The sequence below is a fragment of the Caretta caretta genome, chromosome 13 (assembly GCF_965140235.1).
Source record: "Caretta caretta isolate rCarCar2 chromosome 13, rCarCar1.hap1, whole genome shotgun sequence".
Lineage (NCBI taxonomy): Eukaryota > Metazoa > Chordata > Testudines > Cheloniidae > Caretta > Caretta caretta.
The window spans coordinates 19313655-19340163 of NC_134218.1; the positions used below are offsets into that span (position 1 = coordinate 19313655).

The 26509-nt window shown below is 43.7% G+C and overlaps 1 protein-coding gene and 1 long non-coding RNA gene across 2 annotated transcripts; one reads left to right on the forward strand and one right to left on the reverse strand.

The window, feature by feature from the left end:
- Window positions 1–324: 324 nt before the first annotated feature.
- On the reverse strand, window positions 325–12626 carry SLC2A10 (solute carrier family 2 member 10). The gene is made up of 5 exons (XM_048820542.2): window positions 11937–12626; window positions 5278–6660; window positions 2960–3082; window positions 2055–2190; window positions 325–779 (listed from the first exon to the last, which is right to left on the reverse strand). Exons 1-5 carry the CDS (start codon window positions 11938–11940, stop codon window positions 683–685), a joined length of 1743 nt encoding a protein of 580 aa, XP_048676499.2. The 5' UTR covers window positions 11941–12626; the 3' UTR covers window positions 325–682.
- A 3970-nt stretch (window positions 12627–16596) lies between these two features.
- LOC142068818 (uncharacterized) lies at window positions 16597–26424 on the forward strand. Its single transcript, XR_012664715.1, has 3 exons — window positions 16597–17157; window positions 18244–18339; window positions 24997–26424. It is a non-coding gene; the product is annotated as an uncharacterized LOC142068818 (long non-coding RNA).
- Window positions 26425–26509: the final 85 nt, after the last annotated feature.

A 26509-nucleotide genomic window follows, 5' to 3' on the forward strand; every position in this document is an offset into this window, starting at 1 on the left:
AAAATCTTGTGGAATCAGTTAGGAGGAGGCTACATAGAACATTTGGCCGCTACGTTTTGGAACATATTGCCCCATAGCCCTGTGGACTAGCATTGGCTGCATAATTCTCTCTGTTCAATCAGGGCAGTTATTTAGATTGTTTATTACCTGGCAGACTCCATGGCACTGCTCAAAAGTTAAAAAACGAAGAATATATAATACAAATTGTTAAATCTTCGACATGCTCATGGAACAGCCAGTGCATCAGTAATGAAGCAAGCAGGTCTCTTAACTAGGACAATAAATATTCTGTGCACAGATAGTGCAGAGAGACAGAATCCGGACTTCTTGGCAAAAGTTGTGCTTTATTTCTCAAATACAAAAAACATCAACAAACAGTGGGAGGTTCCAACCTCTGAAATAATAAAAGATACCAAAGCAATGAGAGGGTCCCTCTTCAGAGTCCAGAACGCTACTGTCTATTCATACAGCACATATATATAGGGATACAATCTACAGCATCGCTAACATCTGTGTCTCAAGATTCAAGGCACTGCAATGAGTTCAGCCCGCTGGCTTATTGTGCCAGGGCTTTTCCCTCAAGCCAGTGACTGCCTTATGTTGAAGCTATCCAGAATAAATCTCTTGTTGTCACAGACCCTGTTTGTTTCCTGACATTGACACTCGCTGCAGGTGGCTTGTTTCAGGAGGCGCTGGAGTCCTCCACCCTTTGGTACTGAGCATGTGCAAAGTTTCCCCTTCTTCCAAATCTTCGCCTGAATGTGTTTCCTTTCAACAACCTGCCGGACAATGACTAAGGTCAGCCAGGAGCAGCTGCTGTTATCAGTGTTTTAGTGTTTACTTTTCTTCCCCTCTCAACTCATGGTGGGCACAGAATCCATCCTTGGCATCTTCCTAAAACACATGCTCTATCTCAACCAGAAGTTATGGGCTTGATGCAGGAAGTACTGGGCGAAAAGCTACGGCCTGTATTATATTGGAGGACAGACTAGATAGTCCCTTGTGGCTTAAAAATCCATGACTCTACTAATTTATGAGGGTGTAAATGGCAGACTAAAGTCCTTCCTCTGCATCTCCTGCAATGCCCTTCAATCCTGACCTGTGATGCCCCCTAGTCCAGTCCTGACTCCCCACATAGCTTGGCTAAGAGTGCACCTCAATGCTGACCTGCAGCAACCCCTGCAATTTTCTCCCCAATTCCCCCCAGGTCTGTTAATGCACCTCAGCCCTGACCTGTCGCTACTGCAATAGTGTCTGAGAATAAGAATGTGAAACTGTCCAGTCTAGACTCATTCTCCAGGATGAATCAAGTACAAATAAATAAACAGCACAAATCAATCTTCCTCACCACTGATGAGACAATTCAGATTTTAGTGATTCATTCACAGACATTTTGCTGACTAGCTATCAATCTAAGGACTTGTCTATACAGGAATGCTCAGGAAAATTAATCCAAACTAATTAGAGGTGTGAATTTAAATTGGATTGGTTAAACTGCATTAAACATCTGTGTGGATGATCTCATTCAGAATTGAGGCCTCGTCTACATAAGCTGCCTTGCGTCGACCTAACTATGGAAGTGGTTACACTAAAAGTTTGCTCCTGCTGGTGTAACTGCCCCACTACGCTGACTTAATAACTCTACCTTCACGGGAGACATAGCGTCAATGTCGATGTAGTTAGGTTGATGCAGTATCAGTGTAGACACTGTGTTGCTTACATCTACTGTTACTGGCTTTCAGAAGCCATCCCGCAATACCCCACACTGACAGTTAAATTGGCGTAAGCGCTCCCAGTGAGGACATGCACTACCAAAACAAGGAGCATCGTGTGGACATGCAAAAGTGATTTAATTATTGAGGCGGCTGTATGCCGACATAACTTAGGTCAACATAGTTCTGTAGTGTAGACATGCCCTTAATAACACAGATCAGTTGTTTTTCGGATGAATGACTGGGGGCCTGATCCTTCATGTACTTTACAAAGACCCCCTACTAAAGTAATAGGATAGGGCCCTTTGACCTGGAAAAGAGCCAGCACCACAGTGTACATACCGTTTCCTTGAGAACTGCTGGTCTATCTCCTCTAGAGATTGTCCTTTCGTTTCCGGAACAAAAAGATAAATAAATATAACAGCTGCCACTCCCACTACTCCGTAGAGAAGAAACATCCATGACAAGCCTATGGCATCTACAAAAACAGGTTAAAAAGAGAGAAGGGTTAACAAGAGATCACACCATTTGCACTTATAGTCCTTTGGCATATGATGCAAGTTGGTATCTTGACCAAACATCAGTTGTGTTGTTTGGGGCCACTGTACTTAGAGAAGCCTGTAAAACATAGCAGAGAAACACACAAGGCCTGGATTGTGAATCAGCCAATGAGAAAGACAGCTCACAACTCCAGAACTCTGAAGTACTGACATCCCAGTCTCTCTGCCTGCCAGAGCTGTGTAAGGAGCAGGGATTAACCTCAGCTCCAGAGGCCAGGCAGTATCTGATGATTTTCTCAGTCTAGTTCATCAGACAGCTCTGCTGGCAAGAAAAGTTGAAGAGCAAAGGGTTCCAAAAGTTGCAAACTTCGTGCTTTCCAGACTGATTCAGATTAGCTGCACTCAGCCAGTACATTTCCATTGCTCACATCACAAAATAACCCAATGTGAAAGAATTAAGCAAAAGCTATGTTGTTTTTATCACTATGGATGACACAGACGCTACAGGGAGCCACTTATAGCAGAGATAAAATCAGCCTGGCTCCTATCAGAGTGACCAAGGAATAGTGCCCTTTTGTCTAGTACCTAACCACCAGTAGCCTGAAATGATGCACAATCCCCACACAGCATCCTGTGGCCAGTGGTGACATTGGCAGCCTGATTGATTCTAGTACCCTGACAGCAGAGAACAGAAGAGTGCTTGGACTGCATTTGGAAAGGCAAACAGGAAATGAGGACTATACATACCAATGAGATCAAGGAATGAGAGGCTGATCAGTAAATTAGCAGCCCAGTTAAAGCTGTTGCAGAAGGAAAAGGCCCTTCCTCTTATTCCAGCAGGATAGATCTCACTGAGGACCAGCCATATCACTGCAGAGAGGAAAGAGAGAAAGACAACAGCATCTTTAGGCACCTTTAGTGTGAAAGAGTGTGGGAAAGTTTTAGGGCTGGATTTTACAAGGGATGAACACTGGCCTATCTCTGCTCCCATTTAATTCAATGTTAAAGCTCCAATTGACTTCAACAGGAGATGCTAAGGCTGAGAGTTTTTTAAAATCCCATCTTTCCTATTTTGTGGAGGAACAAAATACAAATACAGAGACAAACTACATGCAAAGGCCCAGGGAGAGCGACTTAGGAGGAACCTGCAGAAAAGCTCCTAAAAACCCAGTTACATGAAGCTACATTTGGGACATAAACAGGCTCAGTTCTAAACAGCAGGATAAAGGCAGGAGACAGAGCTACATTTTGTCTAAAATCAGAGACACCACTTGTGGAGATGGGAACAGTACACACAGAGAGGGTATCTCTCATGCGCAGGGCGGCCATTTCCAGAAAGGTGAGCAGGGATGGCTGCTCCCTTTAGACTTGGTGGGACGTATGCAACTCAGTCTTGGAGCATCACACCTAACACTTACCCAGTCGTGTGTCTATTTTACTTCTAGGCAGCTGTTTCTATTACATGCATTTCATTTAAAAATAATAAGAAGAGTATTGGGCCCCTACACCATGCTTTGCAGTCATGGAGCTCATTGCTTTACACAGGTGGATAAGTGGTATTAACTCAGCTTTGCAGATGGGGAAACTGAGGCACTGAGAGGTTAACTGACGTACCCAAGGTTGCACAGAAGTATGTGGCAGAGCTGGGAATAGAATTCAGTTCTCCTAAGCTCCAAGGGACCCCACTACCTGTCACAGAGTGCAGGACATTTCAGTATATAATCTAGGTATGTCCCAGAAATAATTCAGTGTTTTGTGAAACCGTAGGTGATGGCATAAAACAACTTAAAGGTATGCTGTCTAGTTTATGAGGCCTACCGTGGACCTACTGTCTTTTTACTTAGATCTTTTTAACTTCAGTAGATGTTGTTTCCTTTTCCCACAAATAAAAACTTCAATATTATTGAAAACAGAATAAATAAATGCCAGCACGCTAGCACTCACAAGCAGCCCCGCAGTAACAAATCTGGGAGCTCATGCGAGGAATTCAGTCAAAGAGCAGATGTTAGTGGGATACTTTCAAAGGGGTAACTATAAATAACAATAAATAAAAAGCAAAAATGATTCAATTTTAAAATTATTCAAAATATCAATTTAGGCAAGTATAATACAGCTTTCATTGCCTAAAATAAAAGGCAGCTGGGATGAGGATAGGTTGGGTGTGCGATACTTAAGTTTTCAACTGCGGATCACCTATCTAATGTGGTCCAGGTGAGTTATGACTAAAAACCATTGCCAGGTGGCAAGTGTCTGGTAACACCTGTGAAATGAGTTGATAATTTCACTCCAGTTCCTAGTGGATGGGCACCCACATCCCAGTTGGCAGTAATGACTTGTCACCTTTGCTGACTCTCTCAGAAGAGACGCAGAGGGTTGATAGGGCCATGCAGATCCAGGGACCAAATTTCGTGCTGTGAGGCACTGATGTATACTGGACTTTTGGACAGTGAACAGTAACTATTAAAAAAACACATGAAATTCCAGATGTAACTTCAAGCCAATGTTTCCTTCTCTTATTATGCGTTGTGAGATTTCCAAATATATTTTAAAGCCTAGAGTGGACCTGCCAGCTAGAGTAAGGAAGAAGGGAATGCTGCACTGGACTGGAACTCAGGATATATGGGTTCTTCTCTCAGCTCTGCCACTGACCTCATGTGTGACCTTTGGCAAGTCACTTTGTGCCTCAGTTTCCCATCTGTAAAATGTGGTTAATAATTTTTCCCTGCCTCCCAGGGGTGTTGTGAAGATCAGCTCAATGTTTGTGAGGTACCCAGTTTCTATAGCGATGAGCACCAGAGAAAAAGCTATAAATAAAATAACTCAGGGAAGAGGTAATGTGTATGGGAACCTTATACTGATGCTGTACCGGACCTCCAATATGCAGGGCTGGAGCAGCATGAAATCATTCAGGTAGGCGTGAGTGTGGGGTATTTTTTCAGTTGCACGACCCTCAGCTGCCTTGTAAAGCAGGTACATAGCAAATGTTTCCAGAGTATTGTGAAGATCAGTCGTGGTTTTATACTATGGGTTATGGCAGACAGAGCATGTATAAACGCCATACTTACTTGGTCCAAATCCAATTGAGAATGCACTCACAAAGGCCATCATGCTCAGCAAAGTAATCCAATTTAAAACCATATGTTCCCTACTGGGAGTATCACTGAAAGGAGAGCTTGTGCTTTGCACCATCTCTTCATTGGACTGACTTGGCAGGTCCATTTTCTGAGTGCGGGAAGTCTCTGTAATGATCTCTCTGTTTCTAGCACGGGCAAAGGCTTTTGTAAGGCCCTCTGGTCTGGTAAGAGCAAAACCGGGACTCACTTGACTTTCACCAGCAGCTGAAGTCCGTGGGATGTACAACATAGCTGGTTGGGAGGATACTGGCTGCATGGGCTGTTGTGCTATGGTGTACGAAGCATTGGGCTCTGTGGCAGTCTTACAGTCTCTGGCCTTATCCAATGGAACAGTCCAGCTGGTGAGGCCAATAGCAGTGACGGAGACAGACATCACTACACACCCAGCAATCAGTAATACCCTTCTGCCGGCCTTATCTGCAAAAACCATTGCAACTAATGTTGCAATCACCTTCATCACCCCGAGCCCCACAGAAGCCAGGACAGCTGATGAATCATTCTGAAATCCCACGGAGCGGAAGATTTTGGAAGCATAGCACAGCACATTAGGTTGCCCGGTGAACTGCTGAAAGAGCACCAATCCCAGGCCAACCAGAGTCCTGCTTTTCATGTTGTCTCTAGACCTGAAAAGGTCAAGAAAGGAATAATGCTTCTCCTTACATGGCTCTAGCTTTGCTTCCTCTCCATCTTCACTGTTCTTTGGTTGAATGAGGCCCCTCTGAGAGTCACAGTCCCATAGGTTTAATACAACAGGCTTAGTCGGGAGGAGCAGGATACTGAGAAACTGTATGGCAGTCGGTGCAAGAGCCAATCCAAACATATATCTCCATCCCTCAGCCATCTCTGAGAAGATGTAGTTCAGCGCATATGAAAGTAAGATGCCCACGGTGATGCCAGCTTCATAGAGAGACACCAGCAGCCCTCGTTGATGTGCAGCCACCATTTCAGAGACATAGATGCAGCATGCCATGGACGACACAGAGATTGCAAACCCTACAGTCATACGTCCAAATACCAGCCAAATAAATGATCCTGCCAATGTTAGAATGAGGCTGCCACACAACAAGATTAGGTTGCTGACCAGTATCGCCCTCCTCCTTCCGTGATGGTCAATGAAGATCCCACCAACCAAAGAGGCTAGGAGAGCCCCAATGAGCAGGGAACTCACAAGGGTTTCCTGTTCAAAGCAGCTGAGGTGGAAGTCCATCTGCAGTTGCAGTAAGGCACCAGAGATAATCCCCAGCTCATATCCAAACATTAACCCACCCAGGAGAGAGACGGTTGCAGGCAACAGGAGGACCAGCAATGTACGACCTGGAAAGCAAGCAAGCAACAGTGGGATTTCAAAGATTCACTCTGCTGGCTTTATAATGAAAACTCTGTAGTTACACAAAATAGAGAAAGCTGTTCTGATAAAAGGAGGCCCAGGTTTTCAGCATGCACATTCGCACACCTAAGTTACACAAACAGTTACAACAACTGGGTGTACAATTGTGATAATCACGCCTATAAACAACCAAGCATTTGTCTGGGTATGTATTTATGGAATTACGAGTGTGCATTCAGGCATCACAACTGTGCATGCAGTTTAGTCATGGAAAGGGGTGCACATATTTGTGCTCACAGTTCTGAAAATGTGGGCCTGTGTGAACACAGGTAAGACTTAGCTATAATTGGAAGTCACCGATTTATAGTGGAGAAGCCAGGCTAATTCCCCCTTAGACTGTCCAAACTATTTTGTATGTTCAACAACTTCCCAGCCAGGGGATGTAGTTTTCTCCTTTCTGTATTTTTCTGTGGGTTGTGTTACCATTATGATGCTCAGTCCTCAGTTTGCAACTTAGAAGCATCCGTGTGGCTTCTTTTCACCACCTAGGAATTTCACAAATAAATCATCAGAGGAGCAAGTTACTGTTTCTATGTGCTGAATACTGACACCCCTGCCTGTTAACTCTCACACCAGAGAGCCAGAAAGGACTGCTTGGGCCATCCTGTGAGCCCTTTGCTGCTTGTTACCGCATTTCCTCTAACTTCTTACATAATCCCTCCTTAATTCTCTGCAACGGTCAGGCCTTCCTGGGGAAAATGTATTCCATTCCCCTAAAGTCCAGCATAAACTCTGACTTCCTGAGAAGATCCTTGCTCCTTGTCCAACCATCATATTTTCATTACAAGGGACGTCCAGTATGTTAGACCCAAACTTCCCCATTCTAAAACCTGACTTTACTGTATCTGACTTCTAGTGTGGTAAATTATTTCCATCAGAAATTCTAGGTCAGGGTACGGAGGTTCTAGACAGTGTTATGCTAACACAATATTAAACTAACTGATTTTGTGTCCCCTTTCTTTCCTCTGATCATCTCCATTTTTAAGTCCCTTTGCTAATGCTAAGAACAGAGGCAGAGATCTCAAGGACTTCCCTTTAATGTCTCCTCATCAGATAAGTGGTATCATATAGCCAGGCCCCTGTGCATTGCATGATTATGTGTGTGCAGGTAAATTGCTGCAGGAGTGTGGATTATTCTGAAATTGCAGCACAGTTATGCTCCAGAATCTCATTAACTAAAAAGAAGTCTCTAGCCCTTATCACTACAAGAAAGCCAAAGGGAATGCAAAACCAGGTTGGTGGTGTGTGCTCTGAGAGGTGTGAAATGCTCCAGTCACCTTAATTTAAGTCTGAGGCTGATTTAAACTTCAGCATTAACTCTTCGCTGCTGAATATTTTAGAAGGAACATAGAGCTTGTTTTTCATTGCTGAATGCAATGGAAAATGTTCGGGAGTGCATATAGGGGCACACAGCTACTTGCTATCAAAGGCTGCTGGAGTAGTGGCTCAATCCCTCTTACCCCCTGATTTAAAACCACCTCTACCTCTGTCCAAAAAGGGGAGGCTAAGAGGAAGTGCAGCCTATCCCCCTACCAAAGGCCTCAGCTGTCCCCTGGTACCAAAAACCAAAGCCACTGCCCACACTTTCCTGGATGCTGAAAAGCTCCAGCTTTGCCATGACAATCTCTACGAGGCCGGTAGGTATGGTCAGTACAGGCAGTTGAACCATACTGAAAATAAAACAGTGGGGCAGCACAAAATAAACTGAGGCCTGGGATAAAATCCTGGCCTGACTGGGAGCTTTCCCACTGACTTCAGTGAAAGCAGACTTTCTCGTGTGGTCTATCCACAGAGTTGCACCATTTTAATTAATGGCATGATTTTACACTGATTGATATGACTCTATACGTGTACTCTCTTATGTCAGTTTAAACTGGGTTTATATCAGTTTCACTTGTGTGGGTAAATGTACAGGAGCAAGTTAAACCAATAAAACGAGCATGAAGACAATATAAGAGAGATCATACACAAAATTTGCACTGGTTTAACTAACCAGATTTCAGTTCAACTTCTGTATCTAGACAAGCCCTGAATTTAATATCAGAATAAATCAGATACACAAAGAATACTAAATGGTTTGGACTAGACTAGTGGAGGGCAGTTAGGAGTAGAGTGCTTGGCCATGCTATATAATCCCTCGGTCCCTGCCACAAAATCCTGGGGCCTCAGTCTCATCATTTAGGTTTAATGCCCCACACAAGATACCAGGCCTTTATATATAGCCTATGAGAGTAAAATTAGGGCAGGAGTGTTCTCCAATGGTTGCAGAAATTAGAACCCCTTCATTCTATTTCTGCCTGTATCACTGATGTGACACATGACCTTGGTCAAGTCTCTTAACTTTTCTGCACCTCATTTTTCCATTTCTGTACAATAGGGATAATGATACAGAGCTACCTTCTTGGAAGAGGTGTTTGTGGGACTTAATTAGTATTTATAAAGTGCTTTGAGAGCCTTGATGAGAGGCACTATATAAGGAAAAAACTATTGTGGGAGAACCTGACTAGTGGAAAATAAGGATGAATTTGGGCAGTGGTATTAAAAGATATTGGCTTGTAATAGAGAATTAGTTCTCCTGGCCAGTCTTGGGCTCTGCATATTTCTTTGTGACAAAAGCCTTAAGTTCTCTGGGCTAGGGACTGTCACTTCATCTGTGTTTGTACAGCACCTAGCACAATGGGGCCCCAAACCTGATTGGGGTATTTGGGCAACACCAATAATAACAGCACAGATAATGTTCATCACTCCAAATGACCTATTTCTCCTAAATGTTGAGATGCAGTCAGGAGTTTGTTCTGTGATATGCTGTTTTCCAGCATGTGACACTGATGCTTTGTTACTGGTTTTGCTTTAATTTAAAATACTTTAATTTAAATAGACTATGGGAAACAAATTATGGAAACACCCACTGAAATATGGAAAAGTTTCCTCAACTAGAGCTTTATAAGATGTTTTGCAGTCTGTGCTTTACAGGAAGTGTCTATATTTAGCTTCTAATTACAGTACGCAGTAAAGGTTATTTCTCAGTAAAGGCTATATTTACATTTATATTTATTCTGTAGCATTTTGTCATGCCATTTGTATTCATTATGTCACTCCTGATACATGCCAAAAACCACCCTCCATGCAGTTACCTACACTTAATCACTTCTTGCACACATGTAATATAGATAATTAGAAACAATATTTGCTCAATAAGAACAGAAAGGGGACAGGGCCATTCTACTGTACTTCTCATTATCTTTGTGGGCACTAACGATTTATGACCTTTGATTTAAATCCAGCTTGCTATTCAGTCATTTGCAATGCTGTCAGGGGGGCTTAGCGACATGTGTCCCTGCACTTGGCTTTCACATTTGCACTCTTCTCTTGATTCTTTACTTAATGTCACAAGGGGGGAAAGTTTAGTGAGTCTCACCGATGCCTCTCTGTCAAGTGTGCACTCACTCAGGTCTAGAATAGTAATTGGTGGTGCCGATCAGGATTCAGGTAAACTGACTTTTGTACCGCTAAAGACATTATTTGCATAAGACCAGTGCCAACACTCTCAATCCGTGCAACTTCCTTTAACAAAAAATTTAATAACTAGTCTTAATTCTCAGTTGTTCCAGTCCTGCACTCAGCCCAGGAAGTGGGGCTGGGGGCAAAGTTGGTTTTAAGCCACCTTGTGTGCTCCTTGTATTCTAAGGGCAAGCAGTGGCTTCTGGAGAAAATCAGTGCCTCTGAGCAGCTTTAACTGATGCTCTGACTGCAAAGCCCCCTTCTGGGTGTGCTAGGTGTGAGTTGCCAGTGCCCCAGACCTTGGCCATGCTCCATACATGGGGGGCTGGCAGAGAGTGTTCCAGCAGCTTGGTTCAGTGGCTGGGGAACTCTCTTTCACTGGGAGTTCCCCAGGAGTTGTTTCCTCCCCTTCATATCACCAGAGTGGCATTAAGGGGCTAGGGCACAGGGGAGAATTTGGCCTAATAAGTTTGCTACGAGATTTGGTAAAAAGATTTCTAAATTCAAAATTTTGCCAAAAATCAGTTTGAAATGTTCAACAATTTTTGTGTGTGTGAAAATTTCATCCTGATTTTCGGATCTTTTCTGTTAGCTACGTTTTCATAAGACTTCTGGTCTGGTGCTTCCTGTCCACAAGCAGTTAGCAATAAAAAAAAAAAAGACACAGCTACAATTCAGCCCCCTGAGGTACAGCACCCTGCATGCTCATGCCTGACTATAGGGTTCTGGTTCTACAAAGCCTTAAAAATGGTCTGAAACTTACCAATACAAAACAAAATGTGATTTCTATGTTCAAAGGGGGTTAATGATTTTGGATGTCTCTGTTTCTGTGCCTAGATTCTGTGCTTGATTTTCAAAAAGTGCTGAGCACCCACCCTCTGAAAAAAATCAAGCCCTTTTAAGGTGTGTGAAGTTGGCACCCAAAAACTAGCCTCTATTGAAAATGGAGACCAGACTGGTGTGCTAGAGTTGACTGTGAGGGTGGTATGAGGATTAAGTTAATCTAATTAGCCAGCTGAGAATGAATGACAGTGGTTTTCCGCTACTACAGAAGAGGGAGAGGAGAGGACTTTAGGAAATCCGTGGCAGTGTTGTAAGGAAGGTAGTATCTGGAGTAATCAGTAACAGTTCTCTTAACATCAAGCCTGATATCCCATGAAATCTGGGACATGGGTTGATGGGTCTCAGGCCCATTCCTAGAGTACAAGAATCCCTATTACAAAAGCCACCAGCTCCAACCGGTGGCACCCTCAGCAGAGAGCCCAAGGACTGAGAGGGCCACGGAATCTGAATCCTCCGGCTCGGAAGGGGGGAAGCTGCCCTCTCTGCCCCTGTCATTGATTAGGTAACGGAGTGATCCCTCCTCCGGGCTGTGTATGTGTGAATTCAACCCAGCCCCCTTCACAGCACCAAAACTCCAGGGGGGACATCACCCCCAGATCCATCTCTCCTCCACCCCCACAAATCCGGCCAGGAAGCATCATTCCTTAAACCATTCCCCTCCCGCAGGCGGGCTGCGAAATCCGGGCTGGGGGGAGGAGGTCACTGGGGCTGGGAGAGAAGCAGCAGCAAAGCGGGATCCCCAGCGCAGGCGAGTGACAAAGCAACCCCCAGCCCGGCCCCCTGCATTCCGCCCCGAGCCAGCCAGCCCTGCACGCCCCGCTGCGCCCCCAGCCCATCGCCGGGCGGACATGGCACTTACCCATGGCGATGCGAGAGGCCGGGGAGTTCGGCTCAAGTTTGTTTCCAAACAGCCAGGGACAATCCAGCAGGGAGTGGGCAGTAAAACCCAAACCGACTGATTCAGGTCCCTCCGATCATCTGTGCCTGGGGGGGATCCGCCCCCGCTGCAGCACCAGCCCTGAGCAGGGGGGCTCTGACCCAGACCCGGAGAGGAGCGGGGCTCCCCGTCCCTGGACAAGGGATCCCCGTCCCTGAACGGGGGATCCACATCCAGGATCCCCGGGCAGCCAGCCACTAAAGTCCTGCACTCTTCTCGCCTGGGGAGGGGTGCCCAGGCTCGGGCACGCCTCGCCTGCCACGATCCGGCTCGAAACCCTCCAGAAACTCCCGCCCCAGAAACTTTCCCTGCCCCGCCAGCCCCACTCAGCGCCCGGCAGCGCTGAGCCAGGGGGTAGTGCCGCACAGCGCCACGTTGCTACAGCCCTGCCTACTGCCGCTGGGATGGCGGAGCCTGGGCGTTGTAGTCCTGGTTCCCCGGCCCGGGGACAGCTGCCTCGCCAAGGGCTTGGTGGCTGTGCAGAGCCCGGGGCGAGCAGCAGCCGGCAGAGCTCCCAAGAGCTCGCTCCGTACCGCCCCCTCCCCTGTAATGGGATATGCCCTCTCTCCTCCAACACTGAACACACTCTCCGTCGCAGGGAATTATTGTTGATCCTCTTCCTTTTGCGATGAAGGATTTTTGCAAAGTGAGTTCCAAGGAGGCAGCTTAAATCTCATGCATGATCCCGGCCCTCTCTTGTTCCCTAATAATGGGGCGGGGGTGGGGGTGTCTCTGGGGGTGTGGGGCGCAGTGTAATCAGGCTGTGATAATTATGAATATTATGAAGGAGATGTAAGCTGTCTCATCAAAAACAAAAACACAAACCCTTGCAAAGCCGCATGGCACATCCTCACTGTTCCTCTACTGCTGGGATTGTGGTTGTAAGGTCCTTGGGACCTGGATCTTTTCTTCACAGCCCACTGTAAAGGCCCTAATACATTGGTGATGTTCTAGAACTGGTAGATGAGAAATAAAGTAAACCATAACAGTTGAGCCGAACACCTGACCATGCATGTTTTCTAGTGCTCCTGCTGAATGTATCAGGACCCCTGACTTGTACTTAAATGCTCAAGTTCTGAAGCTAAGTTTTTATTGGTGCATTTCTAATTGTCCTAAATGCATGGATCCAGGGCAGAATAAGACTTTCTGCTGGAATTACAGATCTACATCAAACCTCAGCCCTAAATATAGTATATGCTATAAATCATTTTAGCTTGGTGCCTGTGAAATGCTTAGCTGCTCATTGCAGGGGGTCTGGTAGCTCTGACAGGAAGCCTTTGCTTCTAGAGGACTGCTTCAAAACCAGTGCAAGTAACCAGATCAAGTGGAATAACCAGAAGAGATTGGCAAGTGATGGTTCTTTGGTTCTGCTTTGGGTTGGAAAGGGGTGTATATTACAAAAAACAATCCAGCAGGACAGAGATAAGGAAGATTTCAATGTCAAGGGCTGTCACCATTTGCCAGCACTTAGGCCCCATTAGGCAAAGTACTTCAGTGGTGCTTAGGTTTAAGCATAAGCTTAAATTCATCTCTGCTCAGCAAAGCACCTAAGCACATACATAAAGTGAATGTAGTGAAGACAATGGGACATAAGCCGCCGGTTCCTTGAATCAGGGCTTAAACCCACACATCCAAAACCAAAACAAATAAACCCAATCTTTAAACACAGAGTTTTACAAAATCGAATATGTGTTTTCATGATTATTTTAATCCAATGAAAACATTTCCCCTCAATGCTATAAGCTCAAACCATAGAGTATTAGGCTTGTGCATGAGAGTCAGAACATGAAAGTAACTATAAAAAGTGAAACTAACTAGCCAAATTTCATCCCCCCAAAACCGAGAGGACTACAAAAGCAAACAAGTTGGATAACTAATGAAAAATACATTTGATTATAAAGATGATTTCAATGTTAATAATCTCAGGCGTTATTTACCTTAACAGGGAATTCTAGATAAATATTTAAAAAGCAACCTTTTTATTCAGATAACCATGATGGTACCCAGCTCTTTTTCTGGAAAAAATGTGTTAAATCTCTGCTCCCGAGGAATCCAGTACTGCCAAATCTCATGATTTAACTGTGGGGTTCACAATTTCCCCCTCCTTAAAGTCATAGGTTCCTGGACTCATGTGACTAGAAAGAATATCAGCTTTCTCTTTCTTAAAAGGAAGTTTTTAACTTTTGTGGTTGTGGAGTAAACATTGATATCATGAATGCTAAAGGCTCAAAAACAGCAGGAAACTAAAAAGAAATTCAGATTTACTATTTTAAAATATCTAATGATTTTTAATCCAGTCTCATGGCTTTTGGGGGCCAGACTTAGCATTTTTGTACACTTGAGACTGGCAATATAGGAAATTCTACATCTTTTCAGCACTGGATATGACAACATTTTGGAAAGTAGGTTGTAGGCCATCTGGTTTGAAACTTGAACTTGATCAAAGACTTGTTTTTGTTCCCTCTCAAAGACACAGATCTAGTCTATTTTTAAAAGTGTTTCAAGTCATCCACACATTTTATGGATTAAATATACACTTCCCATTCATCGTCTCTAGTTTCAATTGCAAATTAAGTATTTAAAACTACCACTTTAAAATTTTTGTATCCAGAATAAACTGACAACTGCACAGGGACCTTATGAAATGTAAAGAATGGCTTCAAACACTGAAAATGACCAATAAGATCAACAACATTCAAGGAAGCAGCTTTTCAAAGGGATTAAGGAATGAGTTGAAGGATTTGGTAACCATAGCAACTGTTTCAGTGATGCTAATAATCATGCAATTAAGTAATATACTTTAAAAGCCAGACCATAAGTTGTGAGCATTTTAAATCAGCTTTAATCACTGTAGGACAGAAAATCATACAGTTTTACAATATGAAATGTACACACAGCATAAACTTAGCCCAAGTCACTGGGAGATTTTTTTCTTGAAATTAGGATTCTCTTGAGAATGGGTTATCCTGTGTGAAAGTAATCAGGGGAGTAAAATGGGGCTAGGGTCAATGATGCTATGACAATGCAGGAGATCCATGGTTTTCTAATTAATGTTGAAGTACTGTATGTTAAGGGGCTGATGTAAAATTCTGATTGCTCTTATAGCACTCAGAGCCAAAATGTTTTGTTCTAATTGCTAATTAAGTATCTCCTTATCCTGGAGCTGTGTGTGAGACTGATTGACCATTGTGATGTCTATTTTGAACTCTGGGAACACACTGAAAAATTTGGGGTGCTGCTGGTGGATGCCCTGTGATTTTCTCTGTATACTCTGCCATCCAGAATGCAGTCATGGAGCAAACAGGGGTATAGGGGGAGTGCCCCCACTAGGTGGCCCTGAGTTGTCTGTGCGGTGCCTTTTCAAGTATATTATGCAATTGACAAAAGGAGGTGTATGACATGGATTTTCACACAGGGCTGGAGAGTGAGTCCGCCCCGCACTCACTTGGCACTGATGGCTCCTGTCCTGTGGGGTTGGGCTGGCGCCCTGTTCCGGCATTGTAACATGGTGCTCTCAATTGCTTGGTGCTGTGACCCTGTGCACCATGTTGCAATGCCACTCTCAAATTTGGCTTTGGCACCCATCTGTCATGATGGAGGGGTGGCCAGGCCAAACCTGAATGGCCTGGAGTAGGGAACTAAGCCCAGGAGCCGCCACTGCAGGGTGAGCATTGGGTGGTCTTGTCAAGCTGTCTGGAGTGGCTCAAGAGCATGAGCACCAATCTCAGGGCAGACTGTTACAAACCAGAGCACAAACCCCAAACTGGTTGTGAGCTCTATACTGAGATTTTACCAACCAAGCATCAAGTGTGAACTGCTCAAACACTACAATAGCCTTAACATAGAGTCACAGACAGTCCCTTTGGGTACGCCAATCTATCTTGCCACCTAGGTAAGCTTGCCTTTGCGATAGATGGTCTCTTATGCCAAAAATTACCACAATGTTCAGGTTACTTCCAGTCCCAAAGCACCAGCCATTTACTACAGGTCAATTGTACCTTAGATCTCTCACCAAAGACAATGCTTGTAGCCCACCCTATAACAAACTATCTAAAGATTTATTAACCAAGAAAAAGAAATAGGAGCAATATTTACAAAGTTAAAGCCGGTAAAAATACATTGAGTTATAGTCTTAGATTCCAAAAGGTGGTAGAAGCTTCTATAATAAGCAAGGTCTATATGTCCTGTAGGGCTAACCCAGACAAGCATGGGGATCTTTTGCATATGTTTAGTAATCCTTGCCCCTCAAAGTCATAGCAGCATAAAGATACAGTTTCTTCTTGTCAGGAATTTTGATTCCCTTCCCCCAGAATTCAAGCTGATAGGACAAGTCCTCGTGTATCTCCTCTTCATGGGTGTGTGTGTGGAGGGGCAATCAACAAAGTCTTTTGTCCTCTGATGTTTGTCTGGTGTCTATGGGCCTTCTTTTGTTGGGCAGGAGATAACACCTTATGGCAGGGTGGACTAAGTCCAGAGGCCCCCTGCTGGAGGCCTCGTGGCCCTGCATCACCCTGTCCCAGAATAGAGCAGCGAGAAGTCCTCCAGGCAGCCTAGAGTGGCTGTAGAAGAGTGGCCAATCAGAAGGGGTGCTGGAGTGATCAATAAGGGGCCAGAAGGGCCGGATAAAAGGAAAGTAGCAGTCCAGAGCCTTCAGTTGCTATAAGAAAAGGAGTACTTGTGGCACCTTAGAGACTAACCAATTTATTTGAGCATAAGCTTTCGTGAGCTACAGCTCACAGGCTTGATGGGGGAGGACTTGGCTGGCTAGACGAACAGCAGGACTGCGTATAGCTCACCAGGCAGAACTGAGCCCAGCGAACACTGCCAAAGACCTTGTGGATGGCTGGCTGGATAGAATAGCAGCAGAGCCGTTAAAAGGTCAGTGTGGGCAGGCTGAGCCTGAGGGACTGAGCACAAAACCTGGCCTGACCAGACTGGGGTACTGAGATGGGCCCCGGCTGGGTGTCTGAAGAAGGTAGTGCTTTTGCGAAGAAGCCTAAAAGCTATGGCCCCATACCAGGGCTGTGATAAGAACTTGGGAACATATACCCCGGAAGCAGGGACAGCGTGTGCAGCTTAGCCGAACGGCTGAGCTGCTGAAGACCAGCCGAGAGGACCAGTGGCCGGGGAGTGCTTGCAAAAGGTAGGTGCCACCCTGATGTAAGAACAAAAAAGAAAAGGGAGCCATCCACAAGAGGGGGGGTGTCCCCCCATGAAAAGAACTGTTTATAGGCACTCTTCCCCAGAGAGAAGGGGACATGCAGGAGAGGTGGGTGCTGATGCTGTTACATACCTCCTGTGGCAAATTGTATTTCACACTTGGCAATACTTCTTTCCTGACTGGTAATTTACAGTTATAAAGAAAACACTTTTATAAGTGAGATTCATACATTCAGTAATTTACAAGCATTTCATAAAGTCTAAACACAAAACACATTTTTATAACGCTAATACCTATTTTAACACACAGGTAAGTCAGAATGATTACAGTTATACAGTGTACAATTGAGGCCTAGGGGCCTTGGCATGAGCTGGCACCTTGTCTGCCAGCATCATAGGGTTCACTCACCAGCCCTCTCGATCCCAGGGCCTCCCATGTGCACCAGGCCAGGATTAGGGTTGTGGTGCTGGGACAGAAGGTGCTGCTGTAGGTGTTTGGTGCCCCATCAATGAGGTGAGGAGAACATGGTAGAGAAGTGCACCCATTGAATAGGGAGAATACATCAACACTGAGTTCAGTGGATTATGGTGCATTTAAAACTTTACTTGTGTGCATACAAATCTCTTCAGTTTACTTGTAAATAGCTAGCTACACATTTGTTAGTTCTGTGAGATTTGTAGGCTTAGGCTATCTCAATGGTGAAAGCTAAACTAGATATTAGCTGTGCAGCTTTAGCTGAGTGGGGAATGAAACCAAATGGTCAATTAATTTGAGTACTGGAGAACCACCAGGAGAGTCTTCTGAGTGGGGATGGTTTTAAAAAACTAAATGTAAAGCCAGTAGGTATAATTGAAAATAGTACCACGAACAACCCATTGGCCCTTTGATTGCAAAACCTGGCTCTGCCACTGCTAGAATAGAGGTAGGGTTCCCTTGAGTTTGGATTCTCTTTGGGGAGCAGTTATAGCACATGCATTTCTTCTGATGGATTCCTGAATTTCTTCTGAGACTTTCTTAAATTATTTCATTGTGTGAAATGGAAATAATGGCTCTTCTGTGTCTTTTCAGCAAACTATTGTCCAGGAATCTGACCTGTCCAGGTATCTGACCTGCCAACACAAACCCGCTCTTAAATATCCTGGAAGGATCCTGTTCTCTGGCAGGGTAATAAAAACATTAACTACCTAAGATAGCCAGAAGGTATGGCTCTGTGGGGGGAAAAATATCTTTATGGTTTGCTTACATAGAGGCAGGTGAGAATACTTCAATATGTTTGGCTGGTGCATCAACTTTTCAGTCAGCTGTATGTCACGACCCTTTCAAACTAAACCGTGAGGAACTGATACAATATTCAGTGGGAATAATTGAAAATGTGTCAAACAATCCTTTGAAAAGCAACCTGAAATGTTTCTTTGCAGTCTGAAGTTATGTAAATAACAAACTTTTGTCTTATACTTGTAAAACCTGTATATTCTGAGCCTGACCCAAAGCCCACTGAAGTCATTGAAAACACTCCTGTGGGCTTTAAATCATACCCTCTTTGTGCAGCTGCTGTAGCACATAACTCCATGAATTAAAGGTTTTGTGTGGTCTTTCATTGAATGGGTCTTTGGGGACCTGGAGGGGTCATATCTATAGTGACAAGTCTGTGGCCACTTGCAGACACAGCATTAGTTCCAAAGGATCCTGCAAAGGAAGAGAGGCTCATGCCTCCTGTTCTTTAGCATATTTCTTGTCCTCCTTGCCATGATCTTCCCCTGAGGTGTTTCTCTTGTGATCATCAGGCTGTATGTCTTGGCCAATCCACTTCCCTGTTTGATTCTTATCTCTCTTTTGGCCTGTGGATTTCAAGTGAACGAGGCTGCACTCTAGCTATAGAACCAAATAATAAAAACACCAGGCATAAACCACAAATATGTATTTCTTGAGATGTTTATCATTTAAAATTTAAACTGCAGTTGGTAACAATAACCCAGCTTGAATGTGCTCTACATTGCTGAACTATTCATGAACAGGTTTCAGAGTAGCAGCCGTGTTAGTCTGTGAGCTGTAGCTCACGAAAGCTTATGCTCAAATTTGTTAGTCTCTAAGGTGCCACAAGTCCTCCTTTTCTTTATTCATGAACAGTTGCACTGTGCTTCAAGGCAGTAGCCGCTAGAAACAGACATTACAATCACAAATGAAAACAAGGAGTGGGAATCCATTTAGCAAAGAAGGAATCCCCAGTGATCTAGCAGGTTCTCTCCAACAAGGTGGATAATTTAGCCCCAAATCTGTAATTTGTTCTTTTTTTCACTGTCATTGTAATAAGTAAAATGGTTTAAAATAAGGGCAGAACAGAAGTTAAGCTACCTTGTTTTGTAGTCAGCTATGGGAAGTTTATTAGACGAAATATTTGTTCTTATAACCAAACTCAGCAAGTTCAGGTCATTCTTTGTTTTAGAGAGGACAATAGTGCAAAGTGAGTCAGGGTTTGTTTACTCACAACAGTTGTACCACTCTAACTATATGGGAAGCGTTAAAGCACTACAATCCCCCTAGCATGGAGACAGTTATATTGGCATAAGTGTGCTTTACAGCAGCATAGCTATTCCCATACGAGAAGAGGAATGCGCTATACTAGTGTAAGCCACCATTACAGTAGTATAACTGCAGCCACACAAGGGGTTGTACCAGGATAACTACTTCAGAAAAAATTACCCCCCAAGCCAACTTAGTTATACAGATACTCAGAGAAGGGCCATGCTGAGGCTTGGGGTAGCTGACTCTGTATAAACTCACAGTTGCCTCAGTTTGCCTAATTCCCATTTGACCAGCTTTGAGAATCTCGGTCTTAGGCCAGGTCCACTGGGAATGCTTTGCCTGTATAGGAATACTGGTGTACTTCTCGGGTGTGTCTACACTATGGAGGCTACAGCAGCACAGCTGCAGCAATGCCACAGTACGAGAGTGTAGATGGGTCCTATGTTGACGGAGGGGGTTTTCTGTTGCTGTAGGTAATCCACCTCTCCAAGAGGCAGTAGCTGGGTTGATGGAAGAATTCTTCTGCCAGTGTAGCTGGGTCTACATCGGGGGTCAGGTCGGCTTAACTACAGTGCTTAGGGGTGTGAATTTTTCACATGCCCTGAGCAATGTAGCTAGAGCGATCTAAATGTTAAGTGTAGACCAGGGCCTCGGTAGACTTATTCCAGCCCCTGCAAGTGGGAAAACAAACAGGTCTGTCAAGCGATTAAAAAAAATGAATTGCCATTAATTGCACTATTAAACAATAATAGAATACCATTTATTTAAATATTTTTGGGTGTTTTCTACATTTTCAAATATATTGATTTAAATTACAACATGGAATACAAAGTGTACAGTACTCACTTTATATTTTTTGATTACAAGTACTTGCACTGTAAAAAAAACAAAAGAATTAGTATTTTTAATTCACCTAATACAAGTATTGTAGTGCAATCTCTTTATCATGCAAGTTGAATTTTATGTTAAAAAAACTGCATTCAAAAATAAAACAATCTAAAATTTTAGAGCCTGCAAGTCCATTCAGTCCTACTTCTTCAGCCAATCGCTCAGACAAACAAGTTAGTTTACATTTGCTGGAGATAATGCTGCCCTCTTCTTAATTACGTCACCAGAAAGTGAGAACAGGCGTTCTCATGGCACTGTTGTAGCCAGCGTTGCAAGATATATGTGTGCCAGATGCACTAAAGATTCATTTGTCTCCATCTTCAACCACCATTCCAGAGGACTTGCGTCCATGCTGATGACAGGTTCTGCTCAATAACAATCCAAACCAGTGCAGACGACACATTTTCACTTTCTGAGTCAGATGCCACCAGCAGAAGGTTGATTTTCTTTTTTGGTGGTTCGGGTTCTGTAGTTTCTGCATCGGAGTGTTGGTCTTAAGACCTCTGCAAGCATGCTCCATACCTCATCCCTCTCAGATTTTGGAAGGCACTTCAGATTCTGAAACCTTGGGTTGAGTGCTGTAGATATCTTTAGAAATCTCACATTGATACTGTCATAACTATAAAGGGAAGGATAAACACCTTTAAATCCCTCCTGGCCAGAGGAAAAACCCTTTTACCTGTAAAGGGTTAAGAAGCTAAGATAACCTTGCTGGTACCTGACCAAAATGACCAATGAAGAGACAAGATACTTTCAAAGCTGGAGCGGGGGGGACGGGACACAAAGGGTTCTCTCTGTCTGTGTGATGCTTTTGCTGGGATCAGAGAGGAATGCAGGTCAGAACACCTGTAAAAAGTCAGTAAGCAATCTAGTTATGTGTTAGATTCTGTTTTGTTTAAACGGCTGATAAAATAAGTTGTGCTGAATGGAATGGATATTCCTGTTTTTGTATCTTTTTGTAACTTAAGGTTTTGCCCAGAGGGATTCTCTGTTTTGAATCTGATTACCCTGTAAGGTATTTACCATCCAGATTTTAGAGGTCCTTCTTTTACTTAATTAAAATTCTCTTTTAAGAACCTGGTTGTTTTTTCATTGTTCTTAAGATCCAAGGATTTGGGTCTGTGGTCACCTATGCAAATTGGTGAGGATTTTTATAAAGCCTTCCCCAGGAAAGGGGGTGTAGTGCTTGGGGGGGGAAACGTTTCCAAGTGGGCACTTCCCCTGTTCTTTGTGTAACATTTTGGTGGTGGCAGCTTTTAACCTAAGCTGGTAAGAATAAGCTTAGGGGGTCTTTCATGCAGGTCCCCACATCTGTACCCTAGAGTTCAGAGTGGGGAAGGAACCTTGACAGATATCATCTTTGCGTTTTGTCAAATCTGCAGTGAAAGTGTTCTTAAAATGAACATGTGCTGGGTCATCATCAAAGACTGCTATAACATGAAATATATGGCAGAATGCAGGTAAAACAGAGCAGGAGACCTACAATTCTCCCCCAAGGAGTTCAGGCACAAATGTAATTAATGCTTTTTTTTTAATTAGCGTGTCCCCTGGAATGGTGGCTGAAGCATGAAGGGGCATATGAATGTTTAACATATCTGGCACATAAATACCTTGCAATGCCAGCTACAAAAGTGCCATGCAAATGCCTGTTCTCACTTTTTGGTGATCTTGTAAATAAGAAGAGGGCAGCATTATTTCCTGTAAATGTAAACCAACTTGTTTGTCTTAGTGATTGGCTGAACAAGAAGTAGGACTGAATGGACTTGCAGGCTCTGAAGTTTTACGTTGTTTTGTTTTTGAGTGCACTTTGACAAAGATTGTACTACAGTACTTGTATGAGGTGAATAATATTTTCCAATTTCTTTGGTTTATCCTTTTTACAGTAAAAATATTTGTAATAAATACATTTTAATTTCAATTACAACACAGAATACAATATATATGGAAATAAATTTCAATTGGTATTCTATTGTTTAACAGTGTGATTAAATCTGCAATTAATTGTAATTCATTTTTAATCACTGTTAATTTTGAGTTAACTGCAATTAATCGACAGCCCTACAAATAAAATCAGTAAAAGCACAGTTTTGCCAGTATAACTATGTCTACAGTAGAGGCTTTTGCTGGCACAGATGTCAGTCATAAATCACACCTCATTACACCCCTGACCAACATAATTGTGCTAGCAGAGGTCTGTAGTGTAGACCTCACCCCATTCTTCTAAATAAATCCTGGAAAAAGAGTTGTCTGTATGAACTCCATCCTGCTAGATGCCGAGTGCTCTCAAAGTCAATGGGAATTAAGAGGTTTCAGCCCCTTACAGGATCAGGCTCTATTTCTATTAGCTTGGCCTCCAGTAATTCTTAATTCAATTTGATCATTTATAAAAGGAGGGTTGCACATAACTATGTCAAGGGGAACAAAGTTACACAAGTAAGACATCACAAAGTCCATGCCTCAGTGCAATTCTCCAGAGTGATACAAAGTGTGTTTTGTTCCAATAAAATATTGGGTGATACTATAAACGGCTCCAGATTATTTCCAAAGGCTGCACAACCGTTTATTTTGTTAATGAGAAGAGTAAAATAAAATGGAGAAAATGTTTCCTCTTGAACATTTTGAAAACTCCAGAGGATGATGTTGGTCAGCATGAGATAAATGGCTTAGTTTACCATAATGATTTAATGAAAGGGTTACATGCTGTTTGTGTGTGGGTATGGCCTGGCCTAGGCTATAGAATTAGGACAGAATAACTACGTTGCTCTGGGATGTAAAAAAAAATCTACACCTGAAGCATCATGGTTAAGATGACCAAGTCCTTGTGTGGACTGTGCTGGGTGGATGAAGAATTCTTCCATTGAACTAGCTAGCGTCTCTTGTGGAGGTGGGTACTTACATCAACAGGTGAATCCCTCCTTTCAGTGTAAACACTATCTGTGTTGAGGTGCTATAGCAGCAGAGCTATATATAGTGTACTAACTGTAAACTAGCCCTGCATGCATATGTGTGCTATAGTGCACACTATAGGCATAGATCTTGCTGGACATGAATAAATGTGCATATAGCTTGATTTGAGTGCAAAGTTAAAGTGTGTGTGTGTGTGGTTTAAAAAAAAAAAGTGTGAGACTGTTTTGGGGCTAGTTGAGATAACTGAACACCCTGAGCTGATCAGCTTGAAATGTACATAAGGTGAGGATACAAGCAATTGGTCCTTACACGATCTGCAAAGCAATTGGTCCTTATATGATCTGTACCTTGTCCAAACCAATTAGATTCAAGAATAGATGTTTTAGTAGCCTGGAAAAAGTATATAAACTGTATAGTTGGATACAAATGATTTAAAATTATGGTATCACCCTGTACCTAAACCCCTTGAGTCTGAGCCCCTGGTTTGCACGGGCACAGCACTATTATATGCCTAACAAAGTAACCTGAGTGATGAGGTGGAGCTGAACTGAGCTTTTGGATCCCAAGGAACTGGATGAAGTGTTCTCCCAGAACTGGATGAGGTGGTCTGGATTAGTCAATTGGAAGAGATCTTGGAGGGAATCCCAACACATGCATGGGCTTATGTGTGTGTAAACTCTGCCCAGAGCACTATGAAATATCAGAGCTTTTTAAAATAGTATTTGCAAATTGGGACCATGCAAAACAGGAATGCAGATATTTCCTGGCTAAATGCTAGAGCATCCTGTGTAAACGGCCTAAGACCAATGGACTTGGGACATAATAAGAGAGGGAAGAACCATGGGGTAGATTTCTTTTATCATCCAAAGCTGTTACTGAAAGCTTTTAAATATTTGTAAATGTAAATATTTCCCCAGCATGACCCCACCACATGAAGCTGAAGTAAGCTATGTGGAATGTGTTAATAAAATAAACATCTGAAACAAACAAATAATGTGGTAGGGAAAACAAGGACAAAATGGACTTGAAACATTTCCAAATGTAACAATCTAATAACTATTTATATGGACTGGAAAAATCTCTTGTACGGCCTGTATTTCCTGAAGAACCTAAAGAATACCCCAGTATGGGCGAATAGCCCAAGGGAGTAGTGGGTTGCATTGTGTGCCATTAAAATTCAGTTGTGGTGTTGAGACCATGAGCTGTTACAAACTAAGTAGTTGGCTAGATGCCTCCAATGTATTTAAAACATCTGTGAAAGATTAATGAGTCTTGTTCATGCCTCTATGACCCAACACCTCATATTCTTCATAGATATTGCTATGATATGAATATGGCATAAATAATGTGTTCTATGCAAGATGGGTCATGTGAGGTATCATAGGAAAGGTTATGATTTGCTGAATATGATTATCTATTTGTATGCATGTATCATTTCTGTATCTGTTAGGAATATTGACTATGTAACAATTACTGTGTTTACACCTGGGGAACACCCACCAGACAGTAGGCAATCAGCCTGGATAGGCCATTATGAAGAACAATAGGACTCTGAAGATGCTAATCTCCCACTTTCCTGAGAAGCTTCCTGGGATGCTGCTTTGACACTGCAGAGTCATGTTATCATGTCACTGGGTACTGGACCCCATCTTGGCCCAGGATGACTGCGGAGAACATCTAAGCCCTGGTCTACACTAGGACTTTAGGTCGAATTTAGCAGCGTTAAATCGATGTAAACCTGCACCCGTCCACACAATGAAGCCCTTTATTTCGACTTAAAGGGCTCTTAAAATCGATTTCCTTACTCCACCCCTGACAAGTGGATTAGCGCTTAAATCGACGTTGCTGGCTCGAATTTGGGGTACTGTGGACACAATTCGATGGTATTGGCCTCCGGGAGCTATCCCAAAGTGCTCCATTATGACCGCTCTGGATAGCACTCTCAACTCAGATGCACTGGCCAGGTAGACAGGAAAAGAACCGCGAACTTTTGAATCTCATTTCCTGTTTGGCCAGCGTGGCAAGCTGCAGGTGACCATGCAGAGCTCATCAGCACAGGTGACCATGATGGAGTCCCAGAATCGCAAAAGAGCTCCAGCAGGGGCCGAACGGGAGGTACGGGATCTGATCGCTGTTTGGGGAGAGGAATCCGTGCTATCAGAACTCCGTTCCAGTTTTCGAAATGCCAAAACCTTTGTCAAAATCTCCCAGGGCATGAAGGACAGAGGCCATAACAGGGACCCGAAGCAGTGCCGCGTGAAACTGAAGGAGCTGAGGCAAGCCTACCAGAAAACCAGAGAGGCGAACAGCCGCTCTGGGTCAGAGCCCCAAACATGCCGCTTCTATGATGAGCTGCATGCCATTTTAGGGGGTTCAGCCACCACTACCCCAGCCGTGTTGTTTGACTCCTTCAATGGAGATGGAGGCAATACGGAAGCAGGTTTTGGGGACGAAGAAGATAGCTCACAGCAAGCAAGCGGAGAAACCGGTTTTCCCGACAGCCAGGAACTGTTTCTCACCCTAGACCTGGAGCCAGTACCCCCCAAACCCACCCAAGGCTGCCTCCTGGACCCAGCAGGCGGAGAAGGGACCTCTGGTGAGTGTACCTTTTAAAATACTATACATGGTTTAAAAGCAAGCATGTGAAAGGATTACTTTGCCCTGGCATTTGCGGTTCTCCTAGATGTAGCCCTAAAGCCTTTGCAAAAGGTTTCTGGGGAGGGCAGCCTTATTGCGTCCTTCATGGTAGGACACTTTACCACTCCAGGCCAGTAACACGTACTCGGGAATCATTGTAGAACAAAGCATTGCAGTGTATGTTTGCTGGCATTCAAACAACATCCGTTCTTTATCTCTCTGTGTTATCCTCAGGAGAGTGAGATCTAATTCATGGTCACCTGGTTGAAATAGAGTGCTTTTCTTCAGGGGACACTCAGAGGAGCCCATTCCTGCTGGGCTGTTTGCCTGTGGCTAAACAGAAATGTTCCCCGCTGTTAGCCACAGGGAGGGGGGAAGG